This window comes from Nilaparvata lugens, chromosome 8 (assembly GCF_014356525.2).
Source record: "Nilaparvata lugens isolate BPH chromosome 8, ASM1435652v1, whole genome shotgun sequence".
In the NCBI taxonomy this organism is placed as follows: Eukaryota; Metazoa; Arthropoda; class Insecta; order Hemiptera; family Delphacidae; genus Nilaparvata; species Nilaparvata lugens.
Genome location: NC_052511.1, coordinates 37777267 through 37799650, shown reverse-complemented (window position 1 = coordinate 37799650; position 22384 = coordinate 37777267). Strand labels below are relative to the sequence as shown.

At 34.7% G+C, this 22384-nt stretch overlaps 2 protein-coding genes across 2 annotated transcripts in view; one reads left to right on the top strand and one right to left on the bottom strand.

Moving 5' to 3' along the window:
- The window catches only part of LOC120352731, a 48409-nt gene extending 40426 nt beyond the window's left edge, over positions 1 to 7983 (bottom strand). Inside the window, exon 1 of the mRNA XM_039434680.1 lies at positions 7826 to 7983. The gene's annotated coding sequence lies outside the window, so the exon portion shown is untranslated. The remainder of the gene's footprint in view (positions 1 to 7825) is intronic.
- Positions 7984 to 9438: 1455 nt separating this feature from the next.
- On the top strand, positions 9439 to 20750 carry LOC111052048 (39S ribosomal protein L32, mitochondrial). Its single transcript, XM_039434678.1, has 4 exons — positions 9439 to 9699; positions 10453 to 10701; positions 16741 to 16883; positions 20565 to 20750. Exons 1-4 carry the CDS (start codon positions 9609 to 9611, stop codon positions 20682 to 20684), a joined length of 603 nt encoding a protein of 200 aa, XP_039290612.1. The 5' UTR covers positions 9439 to 9608; the 3' UTR covers positions 20685 to 20750.
- Positions 20751 to 22384: the final 1634 nt, after the last annotated feature.

The following is a 22384-nucleotide window of genomic DNA, read 5'->3' as shown; positions in this document are numbered from 1 at the left end:
GGTGGCTATACCGCCTTGGCACAGAAATGTCTGAAAGCCTGCTTCGGTCAATGTACTGGCATTAATCTATCATCCTCTACGATGCTTGGAATACACCCAGATATTTCCATTTCTCTTATTCATATCCCTTCATATATATTTTTTTTCAATTCCAAAATCTTACCTGAGGTTCCGCTTGTCCCTGCTCTATCATGTTCTATCATTTTTTTAATTTTTTTTCCTTATCTATTTTTATTTATTTATTTTTTTTACTAGCATTCCTTTTGAATGTTTCCATTAACTTTTCAAATTACTTCTATTTATATTTTAAGTAAATATAATTTCTTTGTAGTTAGTTATCTAACTCATTATTTATTAACCGAATATTAATATTTATTTTTTCTCCTCACAATTTAATTTATTACTTTATTTAACTTAGCAGCCTGATATATTTCAGGCTACCCAGAACTCACCCCTACACACAGACGAATAGTCTTGTAGGGGTATTCCTGTATCTATGTAAAGTGTGTTTAATTTCCTGTAATGTATATTTTTGAGGAATAAAGCTAATTTGATTTGATTTGAGTACTATCCTTTTCTAGCTCCGCAACGATGCCAAATCTGTTTTTGGCAATGTAGAAATATAATTTATTGAATAATGCAGAGAATAGGCAACGCTATTCTTCTATCTTTATCCACTGCCATTATAAAGTGGACCTTACTGTAGTAATATTGGTGTGACTGTGTCAAAATCATGACTCAGCTGTTGAACTTCTGTAATCATTCAATCAGGTACTTAGTGCCGGTTGCAAAAAAGCCAGGTTAGGCCTATTTTCAATCCTGATTAATTCCAGTAGATCTATGTTTTTGAAATGGTATTCTCTGATTTGGTTCACGTGAAATTAATCAGGATTAAAATTTAACCGGCTTTTTTGCAACCGGGCCTTTGTGAGGGAAATTTTTGCATTCCTCTGGGAATTATTCTCAATTTACTGTGATTAGATAGCACATTTCTGTATGAACTATGAATGTTATTATAATTTCATCTTTCGTAATAAATTTTTTATGCTTTTGTACTCCAGAGCGAAGCTCGATCCCCGATATTAGATATTTACTTAGTAAAAATACTTGAGGACTGAAAATTTCGTGAATTGAAGAGCTACAAGACTTAACCTATTTCGGACTATGTGTTATCTAAATTTGGGAGAGGAATAGCACAAGGTTACCTTATTTTTCTACCTATCATTTTGATAATGTACTTATTGTATAAAGGATGAATGAATAAAGATGCAGGATAGTAGCAGAGGAATAACATCTATATAGACGCAATGTTAGACAAATAAGAGTAGCAGATAAATTTAACAGTTTAGCGACACAATTGATAGTAACAAATACAAGTTGAAGAATAGAGGTAGCAGATAGTAGGAAAGTCAATGGTTGAATTTTGCTTCTTAGGATAGTACATGCTTAATGAGTTCTTATTAAAGTCCACCGTATGTAAGTCCAAGTAGCCGGATAAGCAAGAAAAAACAAAATGGCATTTGAAATAATTCGAAAGAATCCTTTTTCCGCTAAATATCGGTACAGTACCATTGCTCTTATCCTGATTGCATTGAGTGGATGGAGTTTGCCGTAAACTGGTGCCATGTAAACAGATTAGAGATATCCTTTTTTAATTATACAAGCAGGTAACCCGTGCTCCGCAAGGGTCTATTTTAAAACTTGTAAAACTGAAAACTTGATCGAGTGTGATCTTGAAAAGTTTGAAAGAGGCCTAGAACCATCCTCGTTTAATTAAGAATCTATATACAAAATTTCAGTCTAGTAGTTTAGGCGTGATGATGCGTCAAACATAATTTCCCTATCCCGTACGTGTATGAGCCAGAGCCAGTTCTTCCCTTTATTATAGTAAAGATAAGTTCCTCAACATGGTAATAACATAATAAAGTGACAGAATTCATATCATGTTGATCTGAAACCTTCCTAAACTTGATGCCAACCTGACAAAATTGGACTGGTTGTTAATTTAGTTGCCAATTTTAACCATCTCTTTTGAAGAGGTCTAGATTATAGTTCTATATGGTATGTATTTATGTCCCATGAATGAAATGTGAACATCAATTCTGGAAAATCTAGAAAGAAAATTGAAATTTGTGCTTCAAGGTGCACGAGATTGATATTTTTAGAATCTATGTGCAAAATTTGGAGATCTAAATCATCGCCGTTTTTCCGGTATGCAATCTACAAGTTGACATGTTCTGATGCGAACAAACACAACCCTTCTCTCTCTTATTATATAGAAGATTAAAAGGCATTGCTTATTAATCAGAGGATCTTTGACACAGTATTGATGGTTGAATGAGTTGTTAATGAGATAGTAACAAAATAATCTACTTCCGATGTTGCTTTCTATGTCGAAATACTCTCTACATTCTATTATAAATTACGCAGTGAATTTCATTCCATTTTGCAATGTCAAAACTGTGAATACGAGAAAATTATTACTAGTAATAAAAAAATAGCTATGAAATGCACTTAGTTACAGTACCTACACTAAAGTAATAGAAAATACTCCCGTTTTACCAAGAATCAACAGAGTAAATTTTTGGGTTATTCAAACCTTGAAAGGATTTCAAACCTTCAACTGTCAACATCTTTTTGTTTTATTTTCAGAGAATTTCGACTTTGTATGGACAATACTTCAAAAGCTGTGCACATGTGCGTATATTATACATAAATATATGCTCAACCCTAGAACATATATTAATAGTTCAACAGGTATACAGGTTTCCTATTCAAAGAAATTTCTGACAAGCATTGACTATCCAAACAATTCAATCTTCAAGACGCCTCTGTCTATAACAAATTATACAAATAGAGAAACGGTGAATTTTATACAAAAGCTTGAATGATGGAAAGGCCCAGAATGTAGATGAATTGGTATTGAAGCGTCACAATTATTGTCTTCAAGTTCCTTCACGTCCTATTGTTCAACGAAGCATGGGTGACACTTCTGGAAATTCTAGTATATTTTCGTCCATTTTCTATACCAAGAATCTTTGTCGGTATACATTTTTGAAGGTTTTTGAAACGTTCTGAATGTTTAGCAAAGACAGAGACAATCTAGAAAAAGAGACAGAGACAATGTAGACAAACAGAGACAATGTAGACTAAGCAGGGAGAGAGAGAGAACAATGTAGAGGAGTGAGTGAGTGACAATCTAGCGTATCCTTTCTTTGTGGTTTGACACGTGTTTCCACGACATGCTTTTCAACAGAACTTATGAATGTTACAATCTATACTCTCTGCAAAAGAACTGTGTTTTAAAGCACCGTAATGAAATGAGTTAACTTGAATAATCTCAATGTAGTTACTTCAATAGAATTTCAAGTATGGCAGATGCATTTTGTCTATTTATTCTGGGTTATAATTGCGAGAAAAAACATTTGAAACTTATTTGATAAAGGTAATTAATACCAACTGTTGAAATCTATAACCATACTAAAGGGAATTATTGAAATAAATAAAGTTGATTAAAATAAGCTTCTTCTTTAATGAGTTGTAGTGGAAGAATTCAAAGTAGTGAAATTATAGATTGGAACTGTAGGCTTCACTGGAAGACTTTAGCAATAAAAATTCATATTTTAGGATAAGAAATAAGAGAACAAAATTAATGGTTAGTCCTAGTGACTATTTTTAATAGAAATGATAAAAAATATATAATGAGCAAATATGGGCGACAATTTAGAGTAATTTACACAATACTCCATCATATGAGTAAATGAGCGAACATAGTGAGGTCTATGTTTCAACTCGATTTGCTTTTGTCTGTCTGTCTGTAACGCGATTACGGCCAAACGCGTTGATAGAATTCGATGAGATTTTGCAGGAATATTCCTTTTTCAACTGCGCGTCGATGTATACACAAGGTTTTTGAAATTTTGCATTTTTAAGATAATATGAAAAGAAAAGGAATTTTCTCCACACTCGATATCACTATATATATAATCAATCTACTGTGAAAATAGGATCAATCAGACTATAGAATTATTCACAATCAATCGGATGACAAGTGGAATATTGATTGCATGCATTACACAGATGTCTGGCCGTGTCTATTTCTATAAGGTAGGGTTTCAATATTCTTGATTGAAAAAAATAACTTTAAAATAGTTGAGAAATATTTTCATCAGATGGAAAGATTATCACAAAACTGGATAAAACATCATATAGGATACAAATTCAAACGTGAACTGAGTTTATTAACATAAGTGAGTTTTTGATCTTGGAGAAAACAAATAACAGTTTTTAAGAGTAAATTATGATTCAACTGTGAATAATTGTGGTTCAACTGAATCAGCAGGTGATATAAGATACTTGTGGATGAGAAAACTGCGTGAGGTCTACTATTCACAGAACTACTAGTAAATCATGTAGCCTACATTAAAATAAATTGCCATATAAAGGAAAGAACTGGTTTGACTGGCTTGATTACTGGACTGATTAACTTGACATTTTACATACAGATTCTCAATTTACCGAGGACGGTTTTTCAATTCTCCAAGATTTCATTACGTTAAGTTTTCAGTTTGTCAAGTTTTCAATTCGTCATGCTTTCAGTTTGCTATACTTTGCTAACTCTGCTTGAGAGTGGTCATGGATAAAATAATGTATTCAACGGTTTTATTTCCTATCTAGTCATTCTTCATCTATCTATTTTAAATTCCTCAAGATTTCAGTAGTTTTTAGTTTGTCAAGTTTTTAATTGTACCCTTGCGGAGCACGGGTTACCTGCTAGTACCTACACAATAATTACAATAGAGCAATTGTGTTATTAATCAGCATTGTTTTGTATGAATAACAATGGAAATTGTCACATCATGGACTTTCTGGAGAGGTTATTATAGCTTAGTTCTTTCCATCGGGAATCTGTCTGATCTATTACTAGCAGTTCTGTGAACAGTAGACCTCACGCAGTATTCTCATCCACAAGTACCTGATTGAAACTATAGACCTTATGGAAATGCAGCAATATACTGGCTTCTCCACACATCTGTGTAATCACTTGTCAGCTGATTTATGATGAATAATTCTATAGTCTGATTTTTACTCTAATATTGGCGTATGAAGGAGGCTCCTTTTTCCTTTTATATTATCCTTGAAATGCAAAATTTCCAAAAACCTTGTATATACGTTGACGCGCAATTAAAAAAGGAACATACCAGTCAAATTTCATGGAAATCTATTACCGCGTTTCGCCGTGAATGCGCAACATATAAAAATATAAACATTTGAACTTTTTAATATTTAAACATTAAGAGAAATACCAAACCGTCGACCTTAAATCTGTGACCTCACTTCGCTCGGTCAATAATGTGTTAGCTACGGTCGCTTGGTATTCCCGTTAGAAGGGTGACAGCATGTGATCAGTTCTACTATTATGTACCTGATGAGCTTCAAAATAAAAGTTTCAAACCCCCTTTCCGGTGGTTCGAGCCAGAATACAATTCACGTTATAAAAACAGTGGAAATGATGGGAGAGCATTGCAGCAAATTGAGGGCATTGAACCACTACCTCCGTAAACAAAGCCATAGTGCATTCTGGTGACGTCAGCACAGGTAGGGCTCCAACACCAATGAGAACACTAGCTGATATAAATCAACTGAAATCAACAAATTGTTATTGGTGTAGGAGCCCTACCTGTGCTGACGTCACCAGAATGCACTATGACTTTGTTTACGGAGGAAGTGATTGAGCCCAATTATCCACATTATAAATTCTGTGAAAATGATGGGAGGGCATTGTTGCCAATTTTCCTTTTCCACCGACCGACTTCTATAGTGGATAGATTTGACCAAAGTTATCCCAGCAAATCTGATCTGTTGAATATTCTTTAGTTTTGAAATCATTATTTTGTTGATTAACAACGATTATTTACAGATTGGTTGTTGATCCTTGTTTTAAAGAATCTCAAGCATATTAACCTGTCGAAAAAATATTTTCTATGATTTATTAATTAATTTTTTGAATTTAGATTAAAGATTTCGGTAATTCATTATATTTCCACTTCTACACAGTATACAAATTATTTGACAACGGTGCGGAATTGGAAAAGAATAGAGCTATTTGCTTTGTCTAATAACAGACATGGATAGTGAATCAATGTTAATTAGAAGCTGACTATATAACCTGAATATAACTATAGGACTATATAGCTATATGTTTATAGAATGCATGAAGTAATGTCAGCACAAGCAGGTAATGTTTTCTGTTTCTCAATTATTATTCTTTTATATAACTATTTTTTTTATAAATAAATAAATAATAAATAGATCTATTCATCCCCAATCATACCCCTTTATCTTCTCCGTTCATTAACTACGCTCATCTCTAGAGCTTGTATTTTGACATCGCCCTCAAAAAAAAACGAATGTGATATTGAAGTAGGCTTTAGATGCGTTACTGCAGTATTTACAATTGAATATTTCTAGAAAAGCTATTGAACTGGCATGAATAATAAACGATACCTAGGACTACCATCATTTATAGTTCATAACAAAGAATGATATTATTATTACCCATATTGTAAGGAACACCCTAAAAGATAACTTATTAATTGAACTAGCGTTAGCGAGTTCTCACCTTTGACTTACTGAAGCCCAAAGTCGTTGACCGTCTTTTCATAATTATGTTCTACAATAAATTTAGAGGATAGATCAATCAGATTCAAATTTTGAACACGTATTCTTTAAACCTTTTTACAGGTCAAGTTCGTTGGACAACAAAATTGATTCACTCCTTTGTCCTTTTTCAGGATTTAAAGATAGGCTAACATTGAAAGTGCATGAGAAAAAAATGTTCTGATTGATCATTTAGTCAGCTATAATTAATTGCATGCTATTTCTGTAATATTTCCATTCATTAAACAAAGCTAATGCTATTTGGGAGATATCACACAGACTGTCAGACTTCATGCGTCGACACATGATTTCAGCTGAATGATATAAAACATATTTAATTTATAAGTTCTATAGTAACTTAACTCGCTTTCGTTAACGTCTTTCTGCCTTTTTGTAACATAGCCTACACGTAATTAATAATTACAACTGGTGATAGCAGTTGCTATGACGTTGAAAAATTTGCTATGACAAATTTTTTGTTCAGTTTTTAATTTGTGAGTAGAAGCTATTAATGTTCACCAACACTTTATTATTCAATGTAGGTACTTATTTATTTAATTTTTTTGTATATTTAGATGTTGAAACAGTGAAACAGAGTTTGAAATATTGATGTGCGGGTTTCGCCATATTCTTTAGAAATCCTTTATTTAAAAAAAATTAAGTTGAATCCATTATGAAGATAGCCTAGCGGACAAAAGTTTTGAAGCGACAGAAAGTAGTTTTTTTTTTTAATTGGAATAGGATCCTCATAAAACCTACTGTCATATAATAGCCTACTTGTTAAAGAGATATTTAGTTGTTTCCATAATAATTCTAATTACCTCAGTATATTTACAAGTTGCGGATTTCAGAAATCAATACAACAGTTTATGAGCAAGTTTTTCAACCCAGGGGGTCTCTAGTTATAAGCCATATTGTACGAATGCTAGCAACACTAATAGATGACATCAATTATTAGTTATACAAATATGCGTGTACAGTGCCTAGACTACTGTGCAGTATTTAATTATTCAACTACAAACCAATATTCAAATTTGATTACAACAAATACGCTGATTGTACTAAATTGTAAAATTACACAATAACGACATAACCTTGAAATTACAATGAGAGCTTTCTCTTATTAGACAAGAGTAATATTATATAAAATTATAAAAATACTTACAAATAAGGATTGAGTTTCAGCAATTTAGAGGTACAAGCTGGACACGCACTAATTGAAAATTAAACTTAAAAAATGAAAAGTAAAATTTTCAAATGGGCTTCTGACACTTCGTTAACACTGGCAGACTGACACTGACACTAATTTTATTTCTTCCTTTCTTTCTTCGATGCCTTGCAGCTGCATTTTTTTCTAATAAGGATTGCCAACCTTCTACAAAGAAACTGCTTTAAAGCGCACTGTGTCTGTGAGCGTACCCAAGTTCTAAAATTGCTTGAATACAGAGTTGACATTTTATAGTTCTTCGGAAAGTGAACAATAATAACCACCATTGACCGAACGTAGTGAGTGTTTAAACTTGGATTTTCTTTTGTCTGTATGAATTCATGTATGTAACATGATTACGGCCAAACGCGTTGATAGATTTCGATGAGATTTGGCATGGATATTCCTTTCTCAACTGTGCGTGGATGTATACACAAGTTTTTTTGAAATTTTGCATTTTAAGGATAATATGAAAAGAAAAGGAATTCCTCCATACTCCAATATCACTATAAATATCATCTACTCTGAAGATAGAATTTATCAGAATATAGAATTATTCATAATGAATCAGCTGACAAGTGGATTATTCATTGCATGCATTACACAGATGTCTGGAGAAGCTTTGTCTATTTCTATATGTTTTCAATATTTTGTTTTGCAGTCATGGTATTATTATGTTATATTATGTATTATTAGTGCAAAATCAATAACAAGCTTATTGCCATATATCATCTAGAACTATATGAAGTGTGAAAGGATGGATGCGATGGAATTTTTTGAACCTGAATGTAGAATTCAATAATTTCCTCTTCTATAATCCATCTGTTGTAGTAAATGCTGCATTACTCTTTACATGCTTTCACTGGTAGAATGGAATTCGTAATTTTTTCGTTAAAATCATCAGTTAGTGTTAACTGGAGATTACTAAACGAAATCTCAACGTAAATATGGTGAAAATTACTCTTAAACCCGGTTGCACAAAAAATTAAAATCGTGGTTTATCACCAATTTCATTGAAAAACGGCTTCTCTGATTGGTTCCCGTGAAATTATATACGGTTTAAATTTTTCAGGCTTTTGTGCAATCGCTTGTGCTTTTTTAAGAATTGGGCTCCTCTTATTGGTTCTCGTAAGATTGTTTCAATTGATTGTTTTAAATTGTTTCACTTGTATTATTGTGTTAAGAGGGCAATTATGGGATATTATCCTTGTGCTCTCATATGTATCTCAAATAAATAATAATAAAGATTAAATATGGTTAAAATTTTCTGCAACCGGGCCCAAGTTTACAAACGAGCTGGCAAACTTGGTGAGATAGAAAAAGATTTAGTCATCTATTGATATCTTGTATAATAATTATTATCAATGATAGGCAAGGATGATGCAAGATGCAAACCAATGTCAATCTGATGCTGACTCGATAACGTGAATCTCACTTTTGTCACTTATGTTTCAAGTAAACTCCAAGCTGGTCAACTTCTATGACGTAGAATTTTTTTCTTCAATGCTGCTTTAAGAAAGGAAGCTCTCTGAAACCTTGTACCATGCTTCGACTGTTCGTGCTCACTCATCATTCTAGCCATAAGCCATCTAGTCATCTTCAGTAATCTAACCTGAAAGTTGAAGATAACCTAAAATGAACCAAAATCCAAAGGATTTCTTTACAGTTGATTAAATTATTTTTTAATATTAAAAATAAGTTAATAAATAATAATAATTAGTTCTCAATATAGTTTATTGCAATGGCATCTCTCTTTATCTCCAATATAAAGCAAACACTAGGAAATCTTGAACGAACGTTGAGAATTTTGTTCTATCAACAATTTCCACCAGGTAAATAATTTTGGAAATGATAATCTGTTATTAATAGACTTCTCATTAACATAATTTTGGAATTTTGTATGCTAAACTCTATAGTTTTTTCAATAATAGTTGAGATGTTAAAATACATAATATGCGATTAACCTAAAAATAAAAATTATTTCCTTATGGCATGTTGCAACTTAATAAAAAATGGTTATGACTGGTTATATTGCATATAACACCTTTATACGATAATAACTGTACACTGTATTTTGAATAATATCAATATATTGCTATTTGTAAGCAAAAACCTCACCTACCCTTTCATCTTTAGAACATTATCAACCCTCGAGCATGGCGCGACAATTTTTTTAAAAACCATAACTCTGTATATTGACAAAGGTCAACAATAACGCGTATAGCAGTTTTGCATCGTTTGCAGTGCCCTATCAGCTTTCTTCAGTGACCAATTACCGTAACTCTTTTAGGGAAAGAATGCATCGTTTCGGCACTCTATAACGTTAGCCCATTAACGTGTGACTCCACTTTCTTTGGGTTTTTAAACAAAATGACCAACAATCGGCAAGTTTTGACTGATTCAGAGATTGCTAGTTTTCTACAAGCGATGGTAGACAAATAGATGTGTATCCTGAACAAAATCGTCCAGTTTTTGACAAAACAAGTTATTATCTCTCCATTCTAATTTCTCCCAGTTCTATTATACTGTCTATCTTTATTTTATCTCATTTTTTCTTTGTTTCTATCTTGATTTTCCTATTACAGTCAACTTCCACGAGCTGAGAATCGCCAACAATGCTGAATGTTTAAACGAGAGACTCGCAGCTCCCAGCCTGGAGCAACTGATGCAGGATGGCATTTTGTGGGGAGTGCCTAAGTCACGTCGCACAATCGAAAAGCGTCTACAACGCAAGTTTGGAATTCCCAAGTGGCACTGGAAGCCTCTGGTACCCCGCACCAATCTTCTAAACTGCAACACCTGCGGTAATACCTACGAAGCTGGGCACCTTTGTAGTAAGTATAAATAGGAACTTGATAGGTTCCGGCATAAAGAAAAGAGATCATAAGAAGATATCCCATGTTATAGGACGTTCAAGTTCCAAATTTGACTGTTAACTGAAGCCGTTAGTCCTGGTTAGCATAAAAAGATATCCTATGGTATAGGGCTTTAAAGTTCCACATTTTACTGTTAACTCAAGCCTATATAGTCCTTGTAGTTATTTTTTCGTGAAGCTATATGACGCTGGTAGTCTCACATACTGTGTCGTTCTTACACTCTCACCCCCAACAAAACAGTAATAATAGACATTAACTTAGTCAATAGTAATCTGCTATCTGCGGAGTATGTTGAAGAACATACAACAGGACACCTGGACTAATCCAGAATACAATTCGTGACGACTCCTCGGACAAAGGACCGTTGGCAGGACCGAAGAAGTAAAGTAAGAAAGTGCTTGAGTTGACAAAAATCGGCTTGAGATGTGGAACGTAAACGCCCTGTATAGCTGCGTACACATATTCGCGCTTCCAACCCACACCGAGCACGCTCCTCCCTCGTACCTCCCTCCGTAACGCACCCATCATGAACGTTACGGAAGATGTTAGATCTTCTCGCGTTCCCCGGTCGAACCACTGTTGCTCCCTGGTCGATCATCAATCGCTCTGCTGGAGTGACGTTCGGTTGCGGAGCAGAGCGAAAGTCTGAACGCACCTTACCATGGGATATCTTCTTATGCTATCTTTTCTCTATGGCTCCCTTGATAGAAATTTTGCTATTGGTCCATACTTTGGATGTAGGATGAGGAGGTGGAGAAGAATAAGAAAAAGTTGAAAGAAGAGAGAAGGAAGAAACAGAATAAAAATGAAAATAAATAAAATATTTAAATAGGGCTCACATTGATGAACCAAATCTACAAGATATAGTAATTATTTCCATAGATTCTTTTTTAGTGGAGAAAACTTCTGTGACAGCGTAGAACATACTCTGAGGAACTAAAGCTAATAGATGTAGTGAATACTATCATACTCTTATGTAGTAAAGAAAATTCGTTGACAGCGTAAATCGTAAATTTCATTGATAAAAGTTCTACCACCAAAGAATTTGATGTGCATTCAGCAATAATGAACAAGGGGGTCTTGAGAGAGGCATTGTAAGTGATGAAAGCTTTAGAAACGGTCTCACATCCACTCAGCCCGGGATTTTCCTATCACTTTCGATTTATCAAAATTCTGATCCCTTGATATACATATATATGTTACACCAAGCTCAACAATTATTTATGTATTATTTTTGTTGTATTGCAATGTTGTTCTCCTACTTTTCTCCACTGCCATTTTAATGTGGGCCTCACTATAAAAAATATATTATTCTATAGTCTAGAATTAGCCTATTAGCCTACTAACAATGTTACAAATATATGAAACCAGAAAACAGTGGCGTAGCAAAGGGGGACTTTCCAGATTACAACCCCCTTCCGAAAAAAGAGGCCTTAAAATCCAAGATAACACCTCCCCTTCCTATCAAATTCCACTAGTAAAAGTCTGTAGGGTGCCCAAAATTTTTGATCAAACCACCTATTTCAAAACCCTGGCTACGCTACTGGATGAAACTAGTATTAAATATTCTTTCAATATTCCCGGTTGCACAGAAGCCGGTTAAATTTTAATCCTGATTAATTTCACGTGAACCACTCAGAGAAGACCATTTTAAAAAGACTTCTCTTAAAAAAGACATTTTCTAAAGGCTTCTCTGATTAGTTCTCGTGGAAATAATTAGGTTTAAAATTTAACCGGCTTTTGTGCAACCGGCACCAACTGTGATAAATATTCTTCCTGTAAGTTCAGGAGCAGGTTTATGGCCTATCAAATTTATGATCCGACTTCAGGACTCTTTCCTACGGTCCTTCAAAAATTACATGTAGTTCTTATGGGAGAAGATTTGTTAGCTGGCCACACACAGAAATAAAAATCAGCTGTTATAATCATTGCGTCATCCAACAGCCGTCGGTAGATCTGTTTTTACTTTCCTTGCCCTACTACCATAGGTAAGGAAAGTATTGCTTTCCAAAAAAAATTAAGGTACCCCAATTTCAAGTTTTCTATACGTTTCAAGGTCCCCTAAGTCCAAAAATATGATTTTTGGGTGTTGGTCTGTGTGTGTGTGTGTGTGTGTATGTGTGTGTGTGTGTATGTGTGTATGTCTGTGAACACGATAACTCCATTCCTAATTAACCGATTGACTTGAAATTTTAAACTTAAGGTCCTTATACCATGAGGACCCGACAATAAGAAATTCAATAAAATTCAATTCAAGATGGCGTAAAAAATGGCGGATAATTACTAAAAAACCATGTTTTTCACGATTTTCTCAAAAACGGCTCTAACGATTTTCTTTAAATTTATACCATGGATAGCTATTTATGAGCCCTATCAATTGACATAAGTCTCATTTCTGGGAAAATTGCAGGAGCTGCGTAATATTCTCGAGAAAAATGGCGGATAATTACTAAAAAAACATATTTTTCACGGTTTTCTCGAAAACGGCTCTAACGATTTCCTTCAAATTTATACCATGGATAGCTATTTATAAGCCCTATCAACTGCCATGAGTCTCATCTCTGGGAAAATTGCAGGAGCTCCGTAATATTTTTGAGAAAAATGGCGGATAATCACTAAAAAACCATGTTTTTCACGGTTTTCTCGAAAACGGCTGTAACGATTTTCTTCAAATTTATTAAATGGATAGCTTTTTATCAGCTCTATCAACTGGCATGATTCTCCTCTCTGGGAAACTAATGGGGGGTCCTCCCCATCCTTGAGAAATGGACTTAGTAACCTCCTTCTCGTGCATGAGGTAGGTAGGTAGAGCAGTTCATAAAAATAACACATAGTCGAGATATTTCATCTGTAGAACAGCTGTTTTGACGACTTTAAAAAAATTACGACTAAAAAAATAATCGTATTTCACAATTTACTCTAAGGAAAAAGTACTCTGAAAACAATAATTATATTATACACATATACAGAAGTTTGATCGTAGTTTCAAATATGAGCAAGGAAAGTTGTGTGAGTGTACCACACCAGATTTTTTCTATTTTCTACTGATTCACAAAATTTTCCCAGCAAGCTGCATTCAACTATTTATCTAAAAAATCTGGTGTGGCGCACTCACACAACTTTCCTTGCCGTTATGAGAATTGATCACCTGACGCTAGTGTAAACGCGCATCTCAAGTCAAAGATTTGAGCCAGCTGGTGACAGGTCAATAACGCTGGATAAACACGAGATTCGCTATCACTTCATAGTGAATGATTTAATAGAATCAACAGTTTGCAATTGAATAAGTACATTTTCTCAAATTTCAAGCTTATTTTCAATTTTAGGTGAAAATATTACTGGACATTAATTGAAGAGATGTCCATGCTCAATCGTTTCCACTAGAAATTTTTTGTTTAAATTATATCTGAGACCTGATAATTGGGAATCTAAAATCAAACTTTGCATAGATGGGGCGGAGCTCCTGAAATTTTTACAGATATGGGACTTGTGGCAGTTCATATAGCTTATCAATGACTATTTTAGGTATAAATTTTATCAAAATCGTTGGAGCCATTTTCGAGAAAATCGCGAAAAACCCTGTTTTTGACAACATTTTCGCCATTTTAGCCACCATCTTGAATCGTATTTGATCGAAATTGTTCGTGTCGGATACTTATAGTGTAAGGACCTTAAGTTCCAAATTTCAAGTCATTCCGTTAATTGGGAGATGAGATATCGTGTACACAGACGCACATACACTCATATACACACACACACACACACACACACACACACACACACACACACACATACAGACCAATAGCCAAAAACCACTTTTTTGGACTCAGGGGACCTTAAAACTTATCGAAATTCAGAAATTGGGGTACCTTATTTTTTTCGGAAAGCAATACTTTCCTTACCTATGGTAATAGGGCAAGGAAAGTAAAAATCTGGTGTGGTGCACTCACACAACTTTCCTTGCCGTTATGAAAATTGATCACCTGACGCTAGTGTACTCGCGCATCTCTACTATTCAAAGATATGAGACAGCTGGTGATCTATATATAAAAAAGCGAAATGGCACTCACTCACTGACTGACTGACTCACTCACTCACTCACTCACTCACTCACTCACTCGCATAACTAAAAATCTACCGGACCAAAAACGTTCAAATTTGGTAGGTATGTTCAGTTGGCCCTTTAGAGGCGCACTAAGAAATCTTTTGGCAATATTTTAACTCTAAGGGTTTTTTTTAAGGGTTTAAAGTTCGTCTTTCAGCATGTATATTCTTCTTCTCCCAATCTCTTAATTATAATTGAAATTTTCATATCATATGTTACTATAGAACTATAATCTAGATAGAGTACCTCTTCGAAACAGTTGTTAACTGGCAACTAAATTAATAATTTTGTCAGGTTGGCATTAAGTTGTTGAGTTGACTTAGTTAGGTTGGCACCAAGTTGAAGATTCAAATGCATTTATCGCGGAAAAATTGATTGGGCACTGCTACTTCAATCCTGGGAATATCATATTACTAGCCGTCAGGCTCGCTTTACTCGCCATATCCGTTTAGCTAGACGTTTAGTCTGGACCCCCGACTGGATTGTCCTAACATATGATAAAAATGCTCAAATGAAAAATGCAGGCGAACGAAGCGAGCCTGCTGATCTCATTCTTGGACGATCCAGTCGGGGGTCCAGGGGGCGGACCCCCCTGGCTAGACGGATATGGCGAGCGAAGCGAGCCTGACGGCTAGTAGGTCAATAACGCTGGAAACACACAAGGTCTGCTATCTCTTCGTAGTTAATGATTCAATAGAACCAACAGTTGACAACAGTTTGCTATTTAATAATCACATTTTCTCGGATTTCAAGCTTATTTTCAATTTTAGGTGGAATGTTGGACATTAATTGCAGAGATTTTCATGCTCAATCTTTTCCACTTGAAATTTTTTGTTTAAATTGCATATGAAGGCTGATAATTGAGAATCTAAAATCAAACTTTGCATAGATGGGGCAAAGCTCCTAAAATTTTTACAGATATAGGACTTGTTGCAGTTGATAGAGCTTATCAATGACTATCCCAGGTATAAATTTGATCAAAATCGTTGGAGCCGTTTTCGATAAAATCGCGAAAAATCCTGTTTTTGACAACATTTTCGCCATTTTAGCCGCCATCTTGGATTGCATTTGATCGAAATTGTTCGTGTCGGATCCTTATAGTGTAAGGACCTTACGTTCCAAATTTCAAGTCATTCCGTCAACTGGGAGATGAGATATCGTGTACACAGACGCACTTACACACACACACACACACACACACACACACACACACACACACACACACACACACCACACACACACACATACAGACCAATACCCAAAAACCACTTTTTCGGACTCAGGGGACTTTGAAACGTATAGTAATATTTAGAAATTGTGATAACTTAATTTTTTTCGGAAAGCAATACTTTCTTTACCTATGTTAATAGGGCAAGTAAAGTAACAAAATAGTACTAGTAATCTTCTATAATCAATCATTCAAAATATTCACACAGTAGATATTATTATTGATGCTCAATCCTTTTCAAACAATAGGTTTCTCTAGTGAACATTATATAGCGAATAAATATAATTGATTATTTTAAACAAGAATGAACAGTTGATATTACATCAGATATACAGGTATCAGCTACCTTCTAGAGAAGCAAGATGGAGAATCGGCAGCGCTGTTCCCCTATCTTTCTCCACTGCCATTTTAATGTGGGCCTCACTATAAAAAAAATATTATTCTAGCACTAACCATTCAGTAATTTTATTACTAAATAACAAATAATTGTATTACTTATAATTAGTAATATCCATCGTAGTATTAGTATTTTTAATCCATATTAGTTGTTTTTTGCTCTTGAAGAGTGCACCCTCTTTGGTTATCCTTTTTTACAGTTATATGATTCAGATTCCTTGAAACATCCTGTGAATTATTTTTAATAATAAATATCTCTATTTTGCAGCTCACTGCTACAACAAGGTGATGGATGAGACGAAGAAAGTTCAAGATGCTGTGCAGGCGGAATTAGGTCTGGAGCCAGTGGAGAAAGAAGTGGTCGTTCTCTATCGGGGTGAACGGGAGCAACAGCCTAACGAATTCTGGGAGGTGAACAAACTTTTCATCTGATTATTATAATAAAGCTATTAAAAGATAGCATCAGAAGATATCCCATGCTATAAGGCGTTTATGCTCCAAATGTCACTGTTATATCAAGCCGATTACTTTTGACTATTTTCGATTATTAGGGCCAAACCACACGAAGCTGTTTTTCAGACGAGTCGGCAGGGCAGGAAGCTCTCCGATTGGCTGATAATCAGCTGATTCCCGAACTCCAACCCAATCAACTCAATGGGCCATATGAATAAAGTTGAGCAATTGCTTATACTTCTAAAATATGGAGCATATGCTTCATTTTCTATGAATAAACGTGAGCAAAACCTTTTGCTCATGCTCATCAAAAAAATAGTTTGAGCATTTGCTCAAAAGTAAAAGCTTATGCTCAAAAGTGTATGAATAAACTAGAGCATTTGCTCAACTTTTGAAGCAAACGCTTAAAAAAAGGTGAGTCTAGTCTGGAGCAGCTTTTCACCTTTTTCTCATAGTAAAATGGCTCAACTAATTCGTGTGAGTAAAAGGAAACTCTGCCAGATACGATCACAACCAATAGTTGAGGACTATAAAACTTTTTAGATTCAACCATGATATAATATCACCATTATTCCTACAAAAGAATAAATACAAAAAATACCTATCCGATATAAAGATAGCCATCACAGAATAGGAAATAGGCATTTAAGAAGATGAGAGTGTAGACGATTATAAGAAGGCTATTGAGATTATAAGATTATGCTGAAAATTATTATAGAGATAACATTTTCTACGCAATTATTTCAAAATTCAAAACAACTAACATAAAACTCAATTCATGACTAGAGAACAGAGCAGAAGACGCAAACACAAGCGGTGTCTATACTTGCATATTTAGCGCTTACGTGAGCTATAAAAACAAAGTAAGGCCACTAAGGCGAATCAGCTGATGAAAAATCTTTGAAATACGTGAGCATTTGCTCCAGAGTTCAGGAGCATAAGGTAAAGCTTATTCATGTAAAAATGAGCAAATGCTTATGCTTCTACCATAGATAAAGGATAAGCATAAGGAAAAATATTGCTTGAAAAAAAATTCAACTATATTGCTTGTCTCTGCTTCTACCTAATGCTCATGAGCAAAACCTTATGCTCCATGCTCATGCTCATGAGCATATGCTCTGGTTTTATTCATATGGCCCAATGATACGCGCTCGGGAATTAGCTGATAATCACCCAAACGGAGAGCTTCCTGCCTTGCCGACTCGTCTGAAAACGCCTAGAAACGCTTCGTATGGCTTGGTCCTAACTGTCTTGGCCTAGTGAGAGTTTATGAACTACATAGTATGAGAGGCTACCAGCGTCACACAGCTTCACGAAAAAGAACTGCGTGTGAACAGTGAAGATTTACAAACAGTGAAATTTGGAACTTAAACGCCCGATATCATGGCATATCTTATTATGTTGCCTTTTCTATCAATGATATTATTCAGGTTATTGACTAATTAGTTACTTATAATAAGACCTCATTTAAAAAGGGCTTTTATGGTTACATTTAGGGTAATTGGTAATAATTTCGTCTGAAAACGCCAGAAAAAACGCTTTGTGTGGCTTGGCCCTGTACTGTCTTGGCCTGGTGAGAGGGTATAAACGGCATAGTATGCGAGAGTACCACCGCCACACAGCTTGACGGAAAAACTACGTTGACTATCGGCTTGACCTAACAATGAAATTTGGAACGAAAACGGCCTAAACCATGGGATATTTTTATATTTTACCTTTTCTCTCTATGATATCGTTCAAGTTATTTCCTAATTAGTCACTTCTAATAAGACCTCATCTTAAATTAATACCGTTTTTGGTTATAAATCAATTGGTAATAATTTTGAATAAGGACATTCTCGAAAAGACACAATTTTGTGACATAATATACCATCGGATGGGAACGTAAATTATTGATAATTGTAGATTAAATAATTCAATAGAAGATTTAGTTTCAACCGAAGTCTTCGCTATTCTGGACCAAGGAGAAATTTCTATCTTACATTGAACAAATTGTCCGGGTTGCACAAAAGCCTTTTAAATTTCAATAATGAACAAAACAGAGAAGGGTCTTCAAAAAAAAGGATTCCCTGGTAATCACGGTTAAAATTTAACTGGCTTTTGTGCAAGTGAGCAATAATTTTATTTAAATATGTATCCTTATTGTCATGTTGTATCCTCAATTCATTTTTAATATCATAATATTATAGTTTGTAATCCACATGACCTGCTCATAGAAAATGTTTAACCATCTAAAAATGTGTTTATCGAGGCTAGTTCAAATTCTTCAAGTTTTTCCACAGCTGAATGTTCAAGTAGGGATGTCTCAACCAATCTCTTTTTGTTGTAACTTATACAATATGCATGCAATACCTGCCAATTATCTCGAAACAATTTGAAACATTAATTCCCGGTTTCTAGGACACTTATAAACATGTTATAAGTAAAACCATCCACTGGAACCTTTTTCAACCGATCCTTTCGGCCGTTGGATCGGTCGAATCTGCCGGCCGTCAACTCGGCCGAATACGGTCGTCCATTGGAACCGTTTTCGTCAGTCCAGTTCAGTAATTGGCTGGTTACCAGAAAGTGAAGTGGCAAGCTAGTTAGTAGGGAAAATGATTCTTCTTTGTGTGTATACAGAGTCTGTAAGATTTTATGAATCGAATGGCTTTCGATGAGATTATGCTACTTGAAAGTACCTACTAATTATGTATTATTTATTTATTACATTCCACAATCACAATATCAATATTATAACACAATTTATTTCCACTTTCTAATTCCACATCAGTACAATTTTCTACATTTTTTCATTGAATTTTTTTCTCTTAGTTTTTTGTTGTTAGAAACAAAATAGATTAACTCATAATTTCCCTAACACATTAAAATAACTGTTTAAATCAACATGTATTTATTCATATCATCATACAAAAATCATCATTAAATATTTATTCATTAACTAAATATCAACAAAAGTAGAAGTATTTTATCCTAAAAACTTGAAATGATATTGTTTGATGACTGACTTTGGAGGGCTATTTGAGGATGAACACTATGACACAATTATAGAGTATGATGATGTGTTAAATTTTCAGCCGTCATTAAAATAAAACAATGCTTGTAAAACATCTTTATGACACAAACTCCAAAAACAAAAACAAACAAGACTGTGGAACAAGTTTAGGTTAGGAACACTAGTTGTCTCAGCTCGACTAGTTAGTTCGGCCGGAAAGAGCCGGAAAATCCCATTCAATTCGGATCAAAAAATTGATCGGCCGGAGACGGCCGTGCACGGCCGTATGAACCTGTTGCAATGGACGAGCATCAATTGGACATTTTATTAATTTATCAAAATTTGGGAATGGAATAGATTTGGGCCAAGCCTGTTGTTCCTTCCTAATCATATTTATATGATTTGTGATTCTGTCCACGAATAAATAAATAAAATAAATCTATTGCTTTCTTTGTTGGGGGATTGTTCGGACGAGATCGGTAGTTTTCGGCCGATGCTAGTTCGGACGAAATCGGTTCCAGTGGACAGCCCACCTTAAACCTATAGATTGAACAATATAGATATGATTTAATAAGTGCCCATGAAACCGTACCTTAGATTGTAAATTGAATTGCAACTAATAAGTATTTCCTCACCTTTTCCAGGGAAAACGAATTGTGGAGCTGGACAGAGAGCGGCCATCTTGGTTTTCGAAAAATCTGCTCCAAAAATCCACCCAAGCGCCTGCAACAAGTACTGACATCAAGCCCACTGAACTAGCGTAATTACAACGTTTTTCTATTAGTTTGTAGAATATTATTATTTGTAAAATAAATTAATGTTGAGGAATTGGAAAGTCTTTTTTACTGGCCCTACCGAGGCTACAGTACAACTTCCCTCTATGATACTCGCTTTTATTTCTTGGTCTACTGAAAGTATTGAAACACAATAGAATATAAATCAAGTACCATTTTATTTTATCACAACACAACTAGTTTCAACTCTTCGAGATTCATTTTCAAGTGTAAATAGAGTAAATAAACAAAATTGAATTAATGCTAGTTCATGTTATGATAAAATAAAAGGCCTACTTTATACAGAGTGAGTCATATGTATGGGAACCCTTCAATAAATTGGAGACTGTTGTAGATATAATACTGTAACTTTCAGTATAAGTTATTGGTCGAATGCTCTATCTTTTGACACACAACTGAATTTCAACTCCTCATAAGGGGGTGACTTAGGGGTTGTAACTTGAATATTCTAAGTGTAAACACCCATTGTATTGTACACCATTTTAAAGGCCTTTTCAAAACATAGTCAACTTTCCGTCATCGTTAAATAGTTCAATTGTTATTATTCCGATTCTCAATCACTTTTCCACCCTCTTTTCCCGTCTCTGTCAGGGGCTACCTTTCCATCCTGCCTTGAAAGCCCTCTAGGCACTTATTTTCCCTTCTATATAATTTCCTATATATACTTGGTATTATAATGATGTCACGGAATAAACGTAATATTTTTAAAAATCAGATGGAGAGTAATCTCAACAATTTAAAGGAGGGCTTAATTGACAGTACAGTGATTGAGATTGCCGTCAATCTACATGCGAGTTTAGAAATCATTTCGGAGAAGTTTTCCATAGAGGCGGTTATAGACTTAATACCAGTTGTCACGACATTATTGAGTAAATATGACGCTGCAATAAAAGTCAACAGCGATCTGACAAAAAATTTAACGGATATGGCAGCTGAAATTATGACTCTGGAAAAATCACTTCTAAAAGAGAAAACGAATAGGAAGTGTGATTTCGATGATTCGATTTGTAATGAAGAGAGGGCTGATGCTGAAATCAGAGAGCTCAAGGAAAAGCTTAATTCAGAGAATGCGACTGTCAATGAGTTGAAACTAGAAATTTCATCGAAAGATGCTATCATAAATATTTTAGAGAGAGATGCACGGCAAGCAGCTGACATGATTAAAAATTTGGATTACGAGTTACTGTTATTAAAAAAGACGAAAACTATTCCAACAGAGTTCAAGACCCCCAAGTCAACTTTTAGGTCTGGATCATCAATAAGTTCTGATATCTATGGTGTAGAAACATCAAATCGTTTCTCTTCGCTTCAAGATAACAATGGCGAGTCACTCCAACCTGTTGATGGGCATAGATTCAAAGTGAGAGCTCACGTGCATAGAAGTGACTCTCATTCTAAGAAGCCGAATTCCATGAAATCATCCTCCTTGTCATCAAAGAGAAACCGGATTGTGGTCCTTGCTGATAGCCAGGGGAGAAATATGCAAAACTTTATGAGCAGATTGTACCCTAATTTTGAAATTTTTGTTTATTGTCTGCCAGGAGCTCAATTGAAACAAGTTTTTGCGAATGGATTGCAGTTCGTGAAAGATTTAACTAAATCTGATTATATTATTGTGATGGCGGGTTCGAATGACTTTGTGGTTATGAGCCAGGTCATCTCACCATACA

Coding starts and splice junctions, on each gene's coding strand:
- LOC111052048 (XM_039434678.1), top strand. CDS start 9,609: ATGGCATCTCTCTTTATCTCCAATATAAAGCAAACACTAGGAAATCTT. Junction 10,702..16,740: donor CGAAGCTGGGCACCTTTGTA/GTAAGTATAAAT, acceptor TCTATTTTGCAG/CTCACTGCTACAACAAGGTG. Junction 16,884..20,564: donor AGCCTAACGAATTCTGGGAG/GTGAACAAACTT, acceptor CACCTTTTCCAG/GGAAAACGAATTGTGGAGCT.